General features: G+C 48.5%; 1 protein-coding gene across 7 annotated transcripts in view; it reads right to left on the bottom strand.

Moving 5' to 3' along the window:
• Positions 1-15,168, bottom strand: part of ITPKB (inositol-trisphosphate 3-kinase B) — a 123,668-nt gene extending 108,500 nt beyond the window's left edge. For 2 of the 7 annotated variants that reach the window (XM_054467908.2, XM_063671704.1), the window contains exons 1-2: positions 14,776-15,168; positions 11,262-13,398 (exon numbers count right to left, since the gene is read on the bottom strand). In XM_054467908.2, the coding sequence (XP_054323883.1) occupies positions 11,262-13,193 (1,932 nt within the window). In that variant the 5' untranslated portion in view covers positions 13,194-13,398; positions 14,776-15,168. Of the gene's footprint in view, positions 1-8,404; positions 11,172-11,261; positions 13,399-13,526; positions 13,644-14,775 lie in introns of those variants that run through there. The other 5 variants (XM_063671700.1, XM_054467889.2, XM_063671703.1 and 2 more) reach the window with 4 other exon arrangements.
• Positions 15,169-16,104: the final 936 nt, after the last annotated feature.

Genomic DNA, 16,104 nt, shown 5'->3' with positions numbered 1-16,104 from the left:
CATCTTGCTTCTGTGCTCGGCAGAGCAAGCCTCCTCCAGCACACACTTCCTACAAACCTCAATGTCAAAGAGCTCCCAGACCCCATGACTTCTCCTCTTCCAAGGGAAGAAGTCGGCAATACTGCCTCAGACACCGTTATTCACTCTCACCCAATCAAAGAGAATGGTGGAGGTCACAGGTTCAGCATAAAATACTAACAAATGACACCACAGCTGCCTCTGAGGTCCATGCTATTGTATCGAGCATTTAGCATGTCCAGATGCTGTACTAGGCATTTCCCACATTACCTTGTTTAAGGCTCACAGCCTTAAGGTGGGTGTTATCAGTCACATTTCACAGATGATGCAACTGAGGGGCAGAAAGTTTTCTCTAGGGTCACGCAGATAGGAAGTAACAGAGTTTAGACTCAACCCAGGACTACCACCTCAGGGTTCTTCCCCTCCCCCTAGGGCTCTTCCATAGCTAAGGCTCCATAATGCGTACTAAGCAGAAAAACCCCTGCCGCGCTCTCCTGACCATGTCCTTCTGGTCAGTTGGGGTCCTCCTGAGAGCACAGCAACAGTGCAGCTGACTGAGCTCTGCACCGTGCATCTGCTGAGCATCAATCTGTGCAGAATCCAACGCTCCGAATCAAGTCCTGGGGCAGGGGTGCCCTCTTTCATTCCAGCCTCCATGAGCCTCTGGATCCAGAACAGTCTCTTTGATCAACCACTTCTAACAGAGGGAGCAAATTCCTCAATACCTTTACCCCAGACTCCTTCCCTAAGGGCTGTTGCCCAAATCCAATTCCTTTACTCCCTGTTCCACAACATGTACTGAAGCTTTCTGCATTGTGCATGCCAGCACCAATCCATTATTTATTAACTCATATTTAATGAACATGCTTGCTCAATGGCCATACAACTTGTTCTTCAGTTTCACAAATCTCCAATATGTCTGTTGGCATTAACTTTGTCTTAGAAGGCAGATCCCCAAGGACAGGGACAGCATCCGTTAAGCCGTTCTTTTCAGCACAGGTGTCTGCAGACAAGGGTATTAAATAAATGCCTGCTATTTGGGCCGCCACTGGGTGCAAAATGCACTTCTCAAAGTGAGCAGTCACCCGAAGGGAGATCCAGCTCCGTGAGAAAGGAGGCAGTGGTTGCCAGACCTAGCCCAGGGCCTGGCAGAGGCACCCAGTATATATCTGCTGAATGTAATATCTGCATTAAAAGCTCAAGACTTTGCTGAATTCCCCTGTTTCACTTTCCATGACACAGAAGAGAAAACCACTACATGGTACTGGAAAAGTCCATGCCCCCATTAAGTACCCTCAAATTCTAGAGTGCAGCGCAGTCTCCCTGTCATGATTCAGCAGCTGGCAGCCCTATTCAGGGAGCATGAGACCCCTGCTTTGGGGCCCGCTCCTTGCTTGCTCCAGCCTTCCCTGGTGTCTCTTACATCTGCATGCCCACTGACGAGTGGGCAAACCACAGCCGGAGGAGGCTGCGTCCACAGTCTACGATGGCCAAGATGGTCACATAGGCAAGAGGAGACAGTGCTGCGGCTGAAGTGAAACCAGGGCGTTATCCAGAATGTCTCCTCATCCCAACCAGACCTCACTGCTCCGTCCACCTCAGAACTGGCTCTGCTGTGGACGCAAAGATTGTTTTTAACATAGTCCTTAGCAATTTCTCTTCAAGCAACAAGGTCAGAATCCTCTTCATGAGTGAGTGCTTGCCCTTGTCCATCCTTTTTGTAAAAACTTAAAGCAAAGTCATCGTACTCGTAATTAAAAACTCATTTAGGCAGGAAATAATTCACTGTCCCCAAATGACTGTATACACGTCTTATTTGGACTCACAAAGACCACGTGAGGTAGGAAGACTATCAATATACCCATTTTACAGATTGAGGATACCCAAGTCCAAAGAGGCCCAATGAGGTCAAGTGTTGGATCTGAGAGTCACAAGTCTTTCAAGCACGTTCACTTGTAAAGCACAAAAAACATTCTCAGAGGAGGCCTTGAGTCTCCTCAACTACTTGCAATTAGCCAGATGGTCAATATTAATGAGTGTTTAATGCTGTGATGACTATGATGATGATGAAGGAGAAAGGTTAAGAAAGGAAGAAGGCCAGGCTCAGTGGCTCCCAGCTGTAATCCCAACACTTTGAGAGGCCAAGGCGGATTGGGAGGCCAAGGTGGAAGGACCGCTTGAGCTCAGGAATTCGAGACCAGCCTGGGCAACATAGCAAGACATGTCTCTACTAAAAAATAAAAAATTAGCCAGGCATGATGGTACGAGCCTGTAGTCCCAGCTATTCGGGAGGTTGAGGTGTGAGGATCTCTTGAGCTGGAGAGATGGAGGCTGCATGCAGTGAGCCGTGATCACACAACTGCACTCCAGCCTGGGCAACAGAGTGAGACACTGTCTCAAATTCAACAAAGTTTTTTTTTTTTTGTAAAAGAAAAAGGGTTCAGCAGCCACATAGACTAAAATATCAATTATAACACATTCAAAATGTCCCCTACACTGGCGAATGTTTAATCCGTAAGGTTTTTTTAGTAGTTTCTCAAACAGTGACCTTCTCACTTCCCAGCTGTAACACATAGCAACCAATTTTCCTACCCTTGGCTCAGCAATCTGGGTCTCAGGATTATTTGTGCCCAACAAAATCTCTTAGCCATTTCTTAAGCTACTGGCAGGTAGTTAGATTTTCCACTTGACATTGTTAAGAGATTAAAATTGTTTATCTCATTGTCATACACAGGCCTTTTCAGTTTCCTGCTAACAGATTCAGGTTAGATAAGGATTACAGAAGTGATACTCCCAAGTTCCTCTCTATACCAGCCGGCATCCTTTCCCCATAAGATTATGAGGTATATTTTATTAAATCTATCATTCAGATAGCTAACGTGTAAAAGCATTAAATAACATATAAAAAGCATTATACCTCATGCATAAGCAGAGGCTTAGACAAACACCAGCTCCTATTCAACTGGGGAAGAAGCACTTCACAGGAGAGCCTGCTGAATTACACAGTCAGTCATCAATTGCCATAGAGAAGATGAAAACAAATTGAGTTGAGCCCGGAAAGAATGTCAGTGAAATTGGAAAAAACACTTGCTGGGAACTGCCTGGGGGTGCAGTGACCTCCCTTGTAATTGCCCAGGTCCCACCAACTCGGCAGCGTACCAAGAGAGATTGCAGATTGAGCTGGGTAGATGGCCAGTCACCAGGGAACCAAATCCGTCTCGCGGCAGGCTGAACGCTCCGTGTAGTTCATGAAAATATTAAACACTGGTAATATAAAATGTGTTATGGCTTCTTCTTGGAAAACAGTAAAATCAGTTTATTCATTCTCCTTTAATGGATGGGGGCGGGAAGGGGGACAGAATGCAGAGAACCCTTTAGAAGGGCCAAGAAAGAAAACTGCTGTCATTGCCCCAAAAGCCAGAGGTAAAAGCACCTCATTTGCACCCCCACCCCTCAACGCCCTGAGACCAACTTTATAAATGTGAGCAAATGGCCCACCCCTTCAGAAGAGTTCTCTTTGGCCAAGGGCCGGCCCTTACCCTGCATCATTAATACATATTATCATCTCTGAGTTAGGCAAACCCTAATCTTGGTCACCAGGTCAACGGAAATAATCTTGATGCCTATGTTTGAGATGCTGTATCATTTCATTTTCCCTTTCCACCCAGAATCTTACCACAAAAGTAAAATGCTAAATTAACAGGATAGCAGTGAGCTTCACGAGGAAGGATTCCCTTTAGCTGAAAATTCACCACCACCACCCCAGGTTATGTGAGATGTTTTCCTACTTATTCAAAGATGGGGAAAAAAAACTCCTCCCACTCCAAGTGAAATCATACATAAATATGAATTGCAGAGGTTCATTCTGCTTCCTTATTGTCTATAGCTCCTGCTTTTTGCTTACTTATAAAACTTACCAGCTGATGTGGGGCAACATAGAAGTAAAAATCTCAGGAAATAAAAAATGCTGTATTGACTAGTGGCCTGAAGAGATACCTTTTGTTGAATGGGTTTCTATTAAGTGATATCAAATCAATAAAATGCCCAAGTAAAGCTCAACAGAGGAGAAAAGATCAGATTTCTAACAGTGAATTCTTAATGGAATTGTTGAGAAACACGCCAGACAAGTTAGTCAAAAGCCTGAGTGTTGGCTTGCCTGTGAAATGATTGTAACAAGTCATTCCGTATAAGAAAAAGTTGGAAGACCCTGCCTTTAAGTAAGAAACATCGGAGTGGTCTTCCCTGCGCAAACACTTGGCAGACATGTGTCATGGTTGACCTTGTCCCTTGAGGCTGGTGTACAGTGTGCACTTCTGCTGACCAAGCAATTCATTCCTATCGCTTTGAGTCTAAGCCTTAAAGTAATCCCCAACCCTGCAACTGAACAAAAGGAAACCACTACTACTACACCCCTACTATATAGCAGGTACAGTGCTAGGCACTTTTATAAACATGGCATAATTGAACGCTCACCACTCCATGAGGTCACACTTCCTCTCCCCATTTTTCAGAGAGCTTGCTGGCCATGTGTAGACTGGAATTTCACCCAAGTCTCCTAAACCCAAGCCTAGCACCCTTATCCCTGTGGCAGCAGTCACAGGAATAAGCAACAAACTTGCATTCCCAGGGCTTGATTCCCTTTCTTTGTTCTTCACCTTCCAGATGATTCTGTATTTCTTTTATGGGTAGATAATGCAGCAGGGATTTTTTCTCTCCTTCATTCATTCACCCATTCCTTTAACAAATGCTTTAAAAGCATGTACAGTGTTCAAAGCTGAGGTGGATCTGCAAAGGCAAGTAAGGAGCTTATCCACTGAGGAAGTTTGTTAGTTGAAAAGGAGGGTGTAACCATGGGTCCTGTAATGGTATTGAATATTTTCCACCCTTGCTTTCCTCCTCTGTAAAACGTGGATATTAAAGGAAATGAGGCCGGGCGCGGTGGCTCATGCCTGTAATCCCAGGACTTTGGGAGGCCGAGGCGGGAGTATCACAAGGTCAAGAGATCGAGACCATCCTGGCCAACATGGTGAAAACCCATCTCTATTAAAAATACAAAAATTAGCCGGGCGTGGTGGCATGCGCCTGTAGTCCCAGCTACTCGGGAGGCTGAGGCGGGAGAATTGCTTGAATCCGGGAGGCAGAGGTTGCAGTGAGCCGAGATCATGCCACTGCACTCCAGCCTGGCGACAGAGCAAGACTCCATCTCAAAAAAAAAAAAAAAAAAAAGGAAATGAGCTCTAAAGCCTGCCCCAGACCCAGATTTCGATACTGTTAATTATGGAAGCTATCGAAAAGTTTTTGTTTTATTTTTATTTATTTATTTTTCTTGAGACAGAGTCTTGCTCTGTTGCCCAGGCTGGAGTGCAATGACGCAGTATCGGCTCACTGCAACCTCCAACTCCTGGGTTCAAGTGGTTCTCCTGTCTCAGCCTCCTGAGTAGCTGGGATTACAGGTGAGTGCCACCACGCCCGGCTAATTTTTGTATTTTTAGTAGATCTAGTATTTTTAGTAGACAAGGTTTCACCATGTTGGCTAGGCTGGTTTCGAACTCCTGACCTCAGGTGATCCATCCACCTCAGCCTCCCAAAGTGCTGGGATTACAGGCATGAGCCACCACACCCGGCCTAGTTTTTGTTATTTTTTAATAGCAGGCACAGAGGCCTAACTTCCTAATGAGATCATATATATTTACGGTGTCTTTCAACCAAGGAGACTTGAACTGTATTTAAGATAATAGTTTACTCCTGGAAAAATGGATCAGGGCTGCTGTCTTCACCAGAAAGTTGGGGTGAATGAAGGGGGCCCAATGAGAAAATGAAGAGCTGTCTGGCAGAACTTCAGCAAGTCAAATTTGACTACAAGGTCAAGAGACCAGGTCAGCAGATTCTTCCAGATCACCAAGGTGGCCCTCCACAGTCAGATGGACCGGACCCATGGGTCTGAAGGAGATGCTGATTATTTCTGCTCCGTGTTGTTTGGGACTGCCTGTAGCACCATCGTCACTTGGTTGGTAAGTTAACACAGGACGGGCAACCATCTTAGAACTGGTAATACAAAATCCTGAACAGGCAGCTGCCACTCCACTTTTCAAATTACCAAAGAGTTCATAGTTGGGTTTGGTGTGACTTTTGTTAACAATAAGCTCCCCTGATGGCTGAAAAATACATCTTTCACAATGCCCATTCTACCCAGTGAGGAAAAGAAAAATCACGGCAAGGCCTTCTTATCATGGAGTTGAGAGTACCATATGCGTAAACCTACGATCCCGAGGTCTCCTCTCCCACCAAAATCCACAGAACACTCTACACTGATGCTGCGATCACAACATGCTTTAGACGAGTTCCCAAGTTAATTCTGAATCACCTCCTGATTATCCAAAGTCTGCAGTTTTTTTTCCACCAAGATATAAAATTCTTTCCATTAAATACCTTAAAATTCTACCTTTAGATAACTAAATTGAAACCTGACAAAACAAAATAAGCCTAAACAATGTTATCAATACTCCTAGGAATATAAATAAACTAGCTGGTACTAATCTAATCTGGAACTGCATTTAACAGGTATGTGCCAACAAAATCAGAAAAGTGACTCTGTAGCAATTCAGCACTTAAAAACAAAAATTCTGAAAATGACTTATGTAACACCTGAAATATATTTCTCTAAAAACACCGACTGGTTTAATGTTTTCTTGTAGTACCTAAAAGCGGGTAAGTCTTGAGCTGTATGTTTTGCAAAGTCTAAGCATTTGCATGATAAGTAGCAAAGCTTAGAATCAATCTCTCTTTGTCTGTATACCTCACCTTTACTTGAAAAAGTTTTAAGCTGGCTGAATACTTTTATCTTTGATAAGAGAAGGTCTTTGAAGTGATGTTTTGGCTCTGTGTGGGCAAGGCCTCAGTTTCTAGACTTCAGTATCTGAGGGGGGACAATGCCCTGCTTTTTGTTTTTAAACAGAATGAATCTTTTACTGTTCAGGTTAATGTTCTGGCATCCTACCAGCTGTCTCTACCACCAGACTAATTATTAATGATAATCTTAGGTATTGTACTGATGATTTATTTTGATGACACTTTTTCAGTGTGAAATTACAAAGAGCCTTTCTTATGGCAAAGAGGTAGAAGATAGGCAGATCAATCAATTGGTCTCAAGCAAAAGCACAAAAGTAAAAGTGCCCAGTTTTGGCCTCAGTGCTGGAAACCCACACCTAAGAAGTCTTGTCGCATTTCCTGATACCCTAATACAAACACTAGGTTTTAAATCAGATGTCTTCAATTACATAGTCACAGACAGAACTAGATGACCCCATGAAATCATTCTCATACAATACCCACATTTTCAGAGGAGAAAACTAAGCTAGAGAAGCAGAGCCCATGAGTGTGTCCTTGGTTCCCTTTGACTTTCTGAGTGTTTATTTCCTCATCCCCAAACAGATCAGAGTCATACCCGGAACCCAACATAAATGACTCGGGGTCCTCCCAGATCTCAAAGCTGCTGAGCCCTTGCCAGAAAGATCCTCTCCATGTACCTGAGAGAAGAATGGTACCCCATCTTCAGAAAACAGCATATGCAACCTGAGCTCTTAACCCCACAAATCTGAGCTTTCAACATTCTCATCTAGAAAAGAATTTTCCACTTAAAAGTATTCACCAACAGATGCATTTTTTAAAGTGCCCCTCTAAGGTTTTAAATTTTAGTTTGGTTTACCCCGAACTAAAATTTTTACACACTTTTCAAAACCACATAAAACCATGTTAAACTGTTTGGATTTTTTTACTATGAGTTCGTTTTTCACTCAGAAAAAAAAAAAGACAACAAAACTAGTCAACATCAAAAAAAAAAAAAGGCTAAGGAAACAAAATTCCAATGGCCTTTAAAAAACAGTAAGCACCATGAAGCCAAGGGTTTTGTATTACACTTCTTTATACATCCCCCAGGTAATTAGGCCAGTGTTTTTTGTTTTTGGTTTTTGTTTTTTGTTTTCTTTTGAAACGGAGTCTCACTCTGTAGCCCAGGCTGCAGTGCAGTGGTACAATCTCGCCTCATTGCAACCTCTACCTCCAGGGTTCAAGCAGTTCTCCTGCCTCAGCCTCCCAAGTAGCTGGGATTACAGGCGCCTGCGGCCACGCCAGCTAATTTTTGTATTTTTAGTAGAGACGGGGTTTCACCATGTTGGCCAGGCTGGTCTTGAACTCCTGACCTCAAGTGATCCACCCACCTTGGCCTCCCAAAGTGCTGGCATTACAGGCATAAGCCACCGTGCCCAGACTGCTTTTGTTTTTTTTTTTGTACATATAAACTGACAGAACAATTTTGAAATAAATCAATAAAAATCGATTTTTAAAGTAAGGTACTTTTATATCTTAATACAACATTTTAAGCCTGGTATCTCAATGGTCCAGATTCTCTTAAACAGAATTATATAGGGAAGTAAACAACCGCTGGTTAATTTTTAGTTGTCAGAAAGAACAAAAGATTGAGCACTATCCTTGCTCAGTGCAATTTGATTTTGTTCAGATCTCGGAGAACAGTAAGCATGAATGTGCCTGAATTTCAGCCATTGCACACTGGGTGTGTAATGCAACTATTTCTGAGCAAATTTCAAGTGTCTGATCCCTACTAAGCAGATACACTGTCACCCCTTGCCTGCACACCAAATCATACACACTCATTCCTCAGCAAGGATGAAGAAAGCGCCACAGGAGGCCCGAAAGGCTTAACTCTGTGGGAAGGTAGGGCAGCATAGAAAAAAATCTCAGTGTCTAGTGTGGGTCTGAGGGCCAGGGGTTGGTTATGTGACTGGAATGCTGAACGTGCCATTTCAGACCTGTGTGAGTGGGGTGAGCAAGTGGGAGCCTGTGTGAGCATAGGAGGGTGAGTGTGAGCATGTGTGAGGGTGAGTGTAAGCAAGTGTGAGCAAGCATGAGAGTGTGCAGCTATAGCGTTGTGCAGTAGCTGGACAGACACAGCAAAGTCCAGAAAAGAGAATGCTACACCAGTTTGGTAGAACCTCTGATGGGGCTGGTGGGGCTTTTATCTATCAAACACAGAAAGGCCCAGCCAAAAGACTCACTCCATCAAGATGTCTGGCCTTCTGTAGACAAAATATCTATCGCAGGTAATCAAGTGATTTTTAACCAATGAGCTGATGTTTGGGTGTCACAGATAAGGCTCCAGCGTAACCATCTGTACAAGAAGAAAACTTTGCTTATCATGCAAGCATTCAACCAAAGCTCAAAAGTCCCTAGGATCCCATAATTTCCAGTTGGTTACCCACCCTTACCCCCCTACACACACACACACACACCCACCCCACTTCCCACCAGTCTCATGTGATTCAGAGGGCAAAGCCGGCAGGGGATTTTTCCCTGGCTCTGCTCTGCGGGTGTCTGAAAACCTGTTTAAAGGTGGGAGGTAGACTGGACAACAGGCTGGCCTTGTTTCTACCTCTGGATATGTTCAGTAACTTAAAAACACCACTTAACCCTCTGGTTTCTCAAATGGCATCCTTCTGGCAAATGAAAAAAAAGTCACCTGTCGTTATTGATCTCCCCATTAATTCTCTTCTAGACAAGAGCCCTTTTCAAACATCGGGACACAAACTGTTTTGACAACCAGCCAATAGAAGTTGCTAATCTACCACTAGAAAGGGTGAATGGACAGTCAGGAAACAAGTTAAAGTGACTTTGGCTGTTCCAGCTATGCTTCAGGAGTTCAAAAGCAACCGGGAGGGATGGGACAGGGGACCATTTCTTATTCAGTAGGCCTCTAACTGCTGGGCAGAAAGACAGAGAAATCTGGCCCATGCCTTCAGAAAGAAGTATTTCCCACCTGCCCTTGACCACCATCCCCTTCCAGGTGGACCGTTTCCCCCTCTAAAGGTGGTGTGCCTATGCCTGACAGCAGGTGCATAATGCCCAGGGGCCCTGTCCTAGCCACAAAATGCCAGGCTGATTGGGGCGATTGTGCATACACATTTGCCTCCAGATCATCAGCAAAAAGCAGAGTTTCATGAAAAGGAATGCCTGGTCTTCAAAAATCCAGACTGATTTGTGAATAGGGAATCAGAGAGGAGTATGTTTTGTGGTCCAAAATACCTTAGTGAAGAATGCAGAGTAGAAACATAAAGCTCCTAGTCGTGGTGGAGAAAGTTATTGAGGTACAGTGAAGAGTATTTGATATTCAAGATGAAATCGGAAGGCTACCTACTATAATAAAATGCAGACTTTCCCCCAAAATAGCACAACCACCCCTGGCACGCTGAACTAGGAAATTCCCCATGCTCTCTGGAAAAGCTAAGAGAAAGCCCAGACCTTTTCAGAAGTGCTAGCTTCAACTCCTATGTCTTCTGTAAGATACGCTGATCCTCCTAAGAGTAAAAGCAGCCTACAAGTTCGATTAACCATGTAATAGAAATAAACTCCTGTCTACTGCCATAACCAGAACAAGATGTCAGTGTGATGACCCAAACCAGAGGCATGTGAAAACATACCTGAAATGTCAACCTGTACCAACTGACATGTACATCCATTAGGAGGTACCTACTCCGGAGATAACACTCAGGTGCCTGTGATACTGAAGAAACCATCTGCTTAGCTCAAAGTATGGTTTTCATTTAATTCATACATCAAACTGCACCTTGGTTACACCGACCACACAAATATTGCAATGGCCTAGCTTAACTTACTCAGGCTCAGTGATTCCTCACCCAGTTGACTGGCCACAACCACATCTACAGGTTTCAGCGTCCCTGTCATAGACTCACATCACTCATTTTCCTGGCTTATTAGTAGAGGCTAACTTAATTTGATGATATCCTTGTCAATTTTCTTTGGCCTGTATGAAACACAGAGTTAAGTGTTTCACCTGATCAGACAAAAACTACACTCAGTAGCTCAGTTCACTATCTTTGGGGATTAGTCCAGAAGTTTTTGGTGACGTTTATGAATATTATTTTCCCAAGAAGCGTGGTGACTTACATGAAATACTTTTAAAACTTGTGTTTTAAGATGTGCATGGAAATAGTAGAAAGACTTAGATTCACTGTCCAGGCTAAAGTGCATGGTCAGTGCCTCTGCTTCCACCTCAGCAAACACACCTGGACAGAATTATTCACTGTGACTGTCCCCGGGCCCTGGTCTGGGTTTTCATGACTCTGTAGAAAGTAAGAAAAAGGGATGCATAGGGCATCAAAAGTCTGCTGAAATCAGCATGCGTTCTGGGCAAATCTCAGAGCAAGACTTACCACTCTAGGTTTCTGCTGGTCCAGGGTATGCAGGAAGGCTGAGTTGGGGTCCAGGGTGCGCTCAGGGTCACTGGAGATGTCCTCCTCCGAGTCTTCGTAGGATGAGGAGAAGCCCGTGGAGGAGGCCGAGGAAGAGGACAGTTTCCTCAGGGGCAGGTTGCCCCGAGGGCTTCCCTGCGTCTCCTCCAAGGCCCCATCCTCCTGGGTGCCCATGTCTGTAATGATGACAGCAGGTATGTTGCTGGGGCTGCAGGCCTCCCTCAGGAAAGGCTTGTCCTGATCTTGGGGTAGCAGCTCCGGACTTGAGTGGGCATCACTGTCCTGCCGCTGGCTTTCCCAGGTCCCCTCTGATTTCACCCCTGTGCCACGCGTCCAAGCCAAACCGGCTTCCTCCATGGTGCCCTGCCAAACCCTGGAGCTCCCAGGCTGCACACCCACCCTGTCCCCAGGAGGGCACTGAGGTTCTTTCAGATCTTTCGCAGCGTCCCAACAGGGCAAAGGCTCCAGCATTCTGCCAGAAGGAATTCCCGCCTCCACATTCCCGGTCCCCGGCTGTGCTGAGGGGCTGCCCCCAAGCAAGCCCAGCGTTGGGGACCCTCCCTCCACTCTGTCGGAGAGCTGCCAACGCCCCCCGCCCACGGGGGTCCCACTTCGGGCCTCCTCAGGGCCTACGGAGGCCAGGGCTCTGGGCAGCCTGGACCAGCTCAGGGCATCAGAGGACTCTGCGCTTTGCACGCTCACAGTCGTCTCCTCTGGCCTTTTGCCCATTTCAGGCGCCCCAGAGCCCGGCATGCCACAGGGCAGATTTCCTTTCCCCATCTTCCCAGGGGGTTCTCCATCGCGGGGCCCGCCCCTTTCTGGGGCTGGGCTTGTCTCACTGCCCAGAAACTGCCCCTGCTTCTCCACCAGGGCCTCTGGGGGCTGCAGGTCCTCAAGCTCACGGGCTCTCCCAGACGGCTCAGTGAGGGCAAGATCCTGTGGACGGTGTGGCCCAGTGCATGTAGCTCTCGCTGCCACTTCTGTGGCCACCGTTAAGCTAGCTCCGACCAGCCCCAATGAGGGAGCTAGGCAGCTCCGAGTTCCCGGGGTAAGAAAGCCCCTTTTGTCAATTTCCATAGCTGTGGGTGAGCCACAGCGGGGACTGGCCGGGATACCCTTCTCCATCCTTACAAAAGCGGATGGACCCTGAGCCTCTGATCCTGTAGGGGCAGCCCGGCCGGGAAGAGGGGGCATTCCTTTCTTCACCTGCGAGGTGCATAGGCTGGGCCCTCCTTTCCTCCCGGAGTCGGTTCCTGAAGTCTCTGGACATTGCTCCCCCCAGGACTTTGTCCTCCGTTCCTCGCTCCGGGCGCCCTGAACCGGGACCCTTCCAGGGGGCTGACTGCTGCTGCGGAAGGCGCACGGGGAGGGCGAGCGAGCCCTGCCCAAACGCGGGCTGCGGGGCGCTTGAATGGCGGAGCTCTGTGCCTGGATGTGCGCCTCAAACATGCCCACTTTCTGGTTCACCTGCACGTTCTGCAACTCGCGCTGCAGGATCCGCAGCTTCCTCTTGGCCTCCTCTGGCCCCGGCGGGGAGAGGGTACCGGCTGCCACCACCTGCTGCCCGTCCCCTCGCAGGCGACCAGCCCAACTTGGGCTGCTCACGCTGCTGCCGCTGCTGCCACTGCCACTGCCGCTGCTACTATTCAGCCTGCGCCGGCCGCTCCGCCAGCCCCCGGGGCTCCGGGGCTCCTCGGGCGACAGCGACTCGGCGGGGGGGAAGAGGAAAGAGGCGCCTCTCCTGGGGCTGAAAACGCTGCCGGGGCTCAGCACTGCCCTCCCCGGGGGCGGGGGCGTCTCGCTGCCACTGGGCCCCGGGCCGCCGCCGCTCTTCATCTCGTTGGCGCTATTCATGATCACCAGGCTATTGAGCGCATAGCAGTACACAGCCATAGTACTGGGTCCCGCGCTGCCCGCCGCCGCGGCTCCCGCTCCTGCTCCGCCGCCGGCGCCTCCTCCTCCCGGCGCTCCCGGCTCAGCCCCGGAGGCCCGGCAGCCGCGGCTCCGCGCGCAGATGGGGCGGCATGGCCTGGGCAGCGGGCTGGGGGCACGACCGCGGGCTCAGCCCCCGCCCAAAGCTCCATAAACAACCGTGCGGCTGTGGAGATACAAGGAGAAAAGTCAGGACCCTGGAGGGCGCGAAGGGGGTTGGGGGTCGCCTGCAGAACCCAGAGGGAGCCCCGGGAACACAATCTATCCGGGACCCAGCGCCACCAGACATCTCACCTATGGGGACGGCGAGGCTCGGCGAGGGCATGCCCCGGCTGCCTCGGTCGCCAGCGCGGTTACGGGTGTGCTTCCCCGCCCCCCACCCCGCCCCAGGCTGCGATGCGCTTTATGAGGTCCCTTCAAATCCCAATCCTAACACTCGTCTCGCGGACCGGCGAGAAGCGAGGTCCAAGTTCTTGGCTCCTAAGTATGCTGTGTGCGGGGCGCGGCTGACTCAGCTCTCCCGGGCTGAGGACACCCCAGCCACCGTCTCCGGGTCTCCCCAGCCTGAGCTAACATTGGCTATCCAAGGCAACCCGGCAGCCCTCGCCCTGGGCTTCAGGGTCTCCCTGCTCCACCCTCTCGGGCATCAGAGACCGACCGGCTCGGAGGGAACCTAAGCGGGACCTGCCTTGGCCGAGCCGCTGCCAGCGCCCGGATCTGGGAGGGCGCCCGCGTGCCCGTGGTTTACCTTCCTGACCCTAGCCTTGGGGCTGTGTCTCTCGGCCTACGAAGGCCTGGGCGGGCGGCGGGGCTGCAGCCGAAGCGTTTTTCAGCGCTAGCCTTGTCGCCGATCCCTAGACAAGTGTTTTGTGAGTGTGGGCGCACAGAGGTTCTACACGTTCTCTTTACCGGAACCAGTACTTGCTGCCCCCCTGCCGTCGTCCCCTATGGAGGGGTGTCTGTGAGTGTGCGTGTGTGTGCACGCGTGTGTGTATACGCGCGCACGCGCGCGGAGCGAGTCCGCTCTCAGCGCGCCCTGTTGCAGAGGACGCGGCTGCCCCTGCGGGCTCCCGGACCCGCGCCCACTCGGAGGAACTTAGGGGCGTGCATGGCTGCAGCCGGGCAGCAGCCCTAGGTGCACAGAGCCTCTGGCTCTGCAAACCTCCCTGGAGCCAGCGCTCTAACACCCCAGGGCAGCGCCGCGGAGCGCAGGGCTTCTCCGCATCCCGGGCAGCCTCGCCCAGCGCCAGCAGAGCCGCCCCGAGACTCCAGCCTGGGTACTCCTGGAGCGCGCTGGGGGAGGCGGCGCGGAGTGAGCGGCCCGGAAGGCGGGTAGGAGAAATGCGAAGACCTCGTCTCTCCCTATTTTCTCCCCACCGCCACTCCATGTCACCCTCCAAAATCAAACCCCCTTCCCTACCTCCCCAGCCCACCCCTTTGCCCTGTTTCGGAACCAGGAACGCCGAGATTCGCTCCAGAGCAGAAAGTGAGGGAAAAGAGGGTTGTTCAGAGGCGAGAGCCATTAAAAGGCCGCCAAACTTACCTGCAGTTTCTCAGATTCTCAGGTCCTGTGTAGACTACATGCCCAGAGGCGCAGACCTCGTAGGGACGAGATGGCTTTAAAAGTAAAAATGCTCAGAAATTATTTTCTCACAAGCTATAGAAGACAAAAAAGAGGAGTGCGAAAGAGGGGGGAAAGCTCTTCGGTTCAGGGGCCCGGCGATCCCGGCAGTGGCGACGCCAAGCCGGCCCTGCACGCCCTTTTCGACCGTGGAGATACTGCCCCTGTCAGTGTCTGCTCCGGGTTACTTCAGTGTTTGTTCAATGTACGATTAAAAAAAAAAAAAAGAAAGAAAAGTTGGGGGGGTAGTGGAGGAGGGAGGAGGGAGAAAGGCGGAGGCTTGGGGGAGGAAAGCAGGAAGGAAGTTGTGAGCCTGTCTGGGGTTGAACTCAGCGGAACAAGTTTTTCTTTTCTTCTTTTTTTTTTTTTTTTTTTCTATTGCTTGGCAAGACGAGGGAGGGAAACACTTAAAAAAAAAAAGTTTCCATTGTTAGCTAACAACAAAAAAAAAAGGCTTTTAACTTCTGCGGTTTAAAGATATACAATTCATTTTCCACCCCTCAATCGAGGCTTGCTGATGTGTCTAGCTTTATGAAACTATTTTTGAAAAATGTTTTTAATAAAGTTTTGAGTGTATGTCTTAAACAAAGCAAATCATGGGGACCTTTTTTAGCATTTAAAAAAGGCTACAATCCTATATAAACGGTTTGTGTTCTTGTACACAATTCTGCAAATTCAAAGAAGGTACATTGAGGTCACCTTCCTGCAGAGTTGCAGATTTTAAGTGCATCACAGTAGTATTTTGGAATACTGGTTGGTCTATGAGCTGGGGATGGTTTTGCAGTGCAATTGGTAGATATATAAATACACCTTTACATGTCACATTTATTTATAAATGCACACGGCACATGTGACATTCGCATATTTTTGCACTTAATTCTCAGAATTATTTTAAGAAAAAGCATAGTCCTGGAACTAAGAAGGCTTGGGTAATGTCTGAAACCCCTCTTGCTCCTGTAGACCCTTGTAGACTGTCTCCTGTAGACTGGATCATTTTCAAGAACCTTTCTCCCCTACTATCAGCAAAAAAGGGAGAAAGAACATCAGCCAACGTTACTGGGCAGGGGATCCTGCCCCTTCTAAGCCCTGGCACTGCCAGTGTGTTTTACATAATTCTCTAAATCTTAAACTACAGCATTTAGTGAAAGGAGGGAAAACACAGCTGCACGGCTCAGGAGACTGAAACATCCAAAGCCTGAACTGGTCCTTATATCATGATTAGCTGAAATTCAGATGGAAATTTTGACTTTG

The sequence above is a fragment of the Pongo pygmaeus genome, chromosome 1, assembly GCF_028885625.2.
Source record: "Pongo pygmaeus isolate AG05252 chromosome 1, NHGRI_mPonPyg2-v2.0_pri, whole genome shotgun sequence".
NCBI lineage: Eukaryota > Metazoa > Chordata > Mammalia > Primates > Hominidae > Pongo > Pongo pygmaeus.
This window is presented reverse-complemented; position numbering and strand designations above follow the sequence as displayed.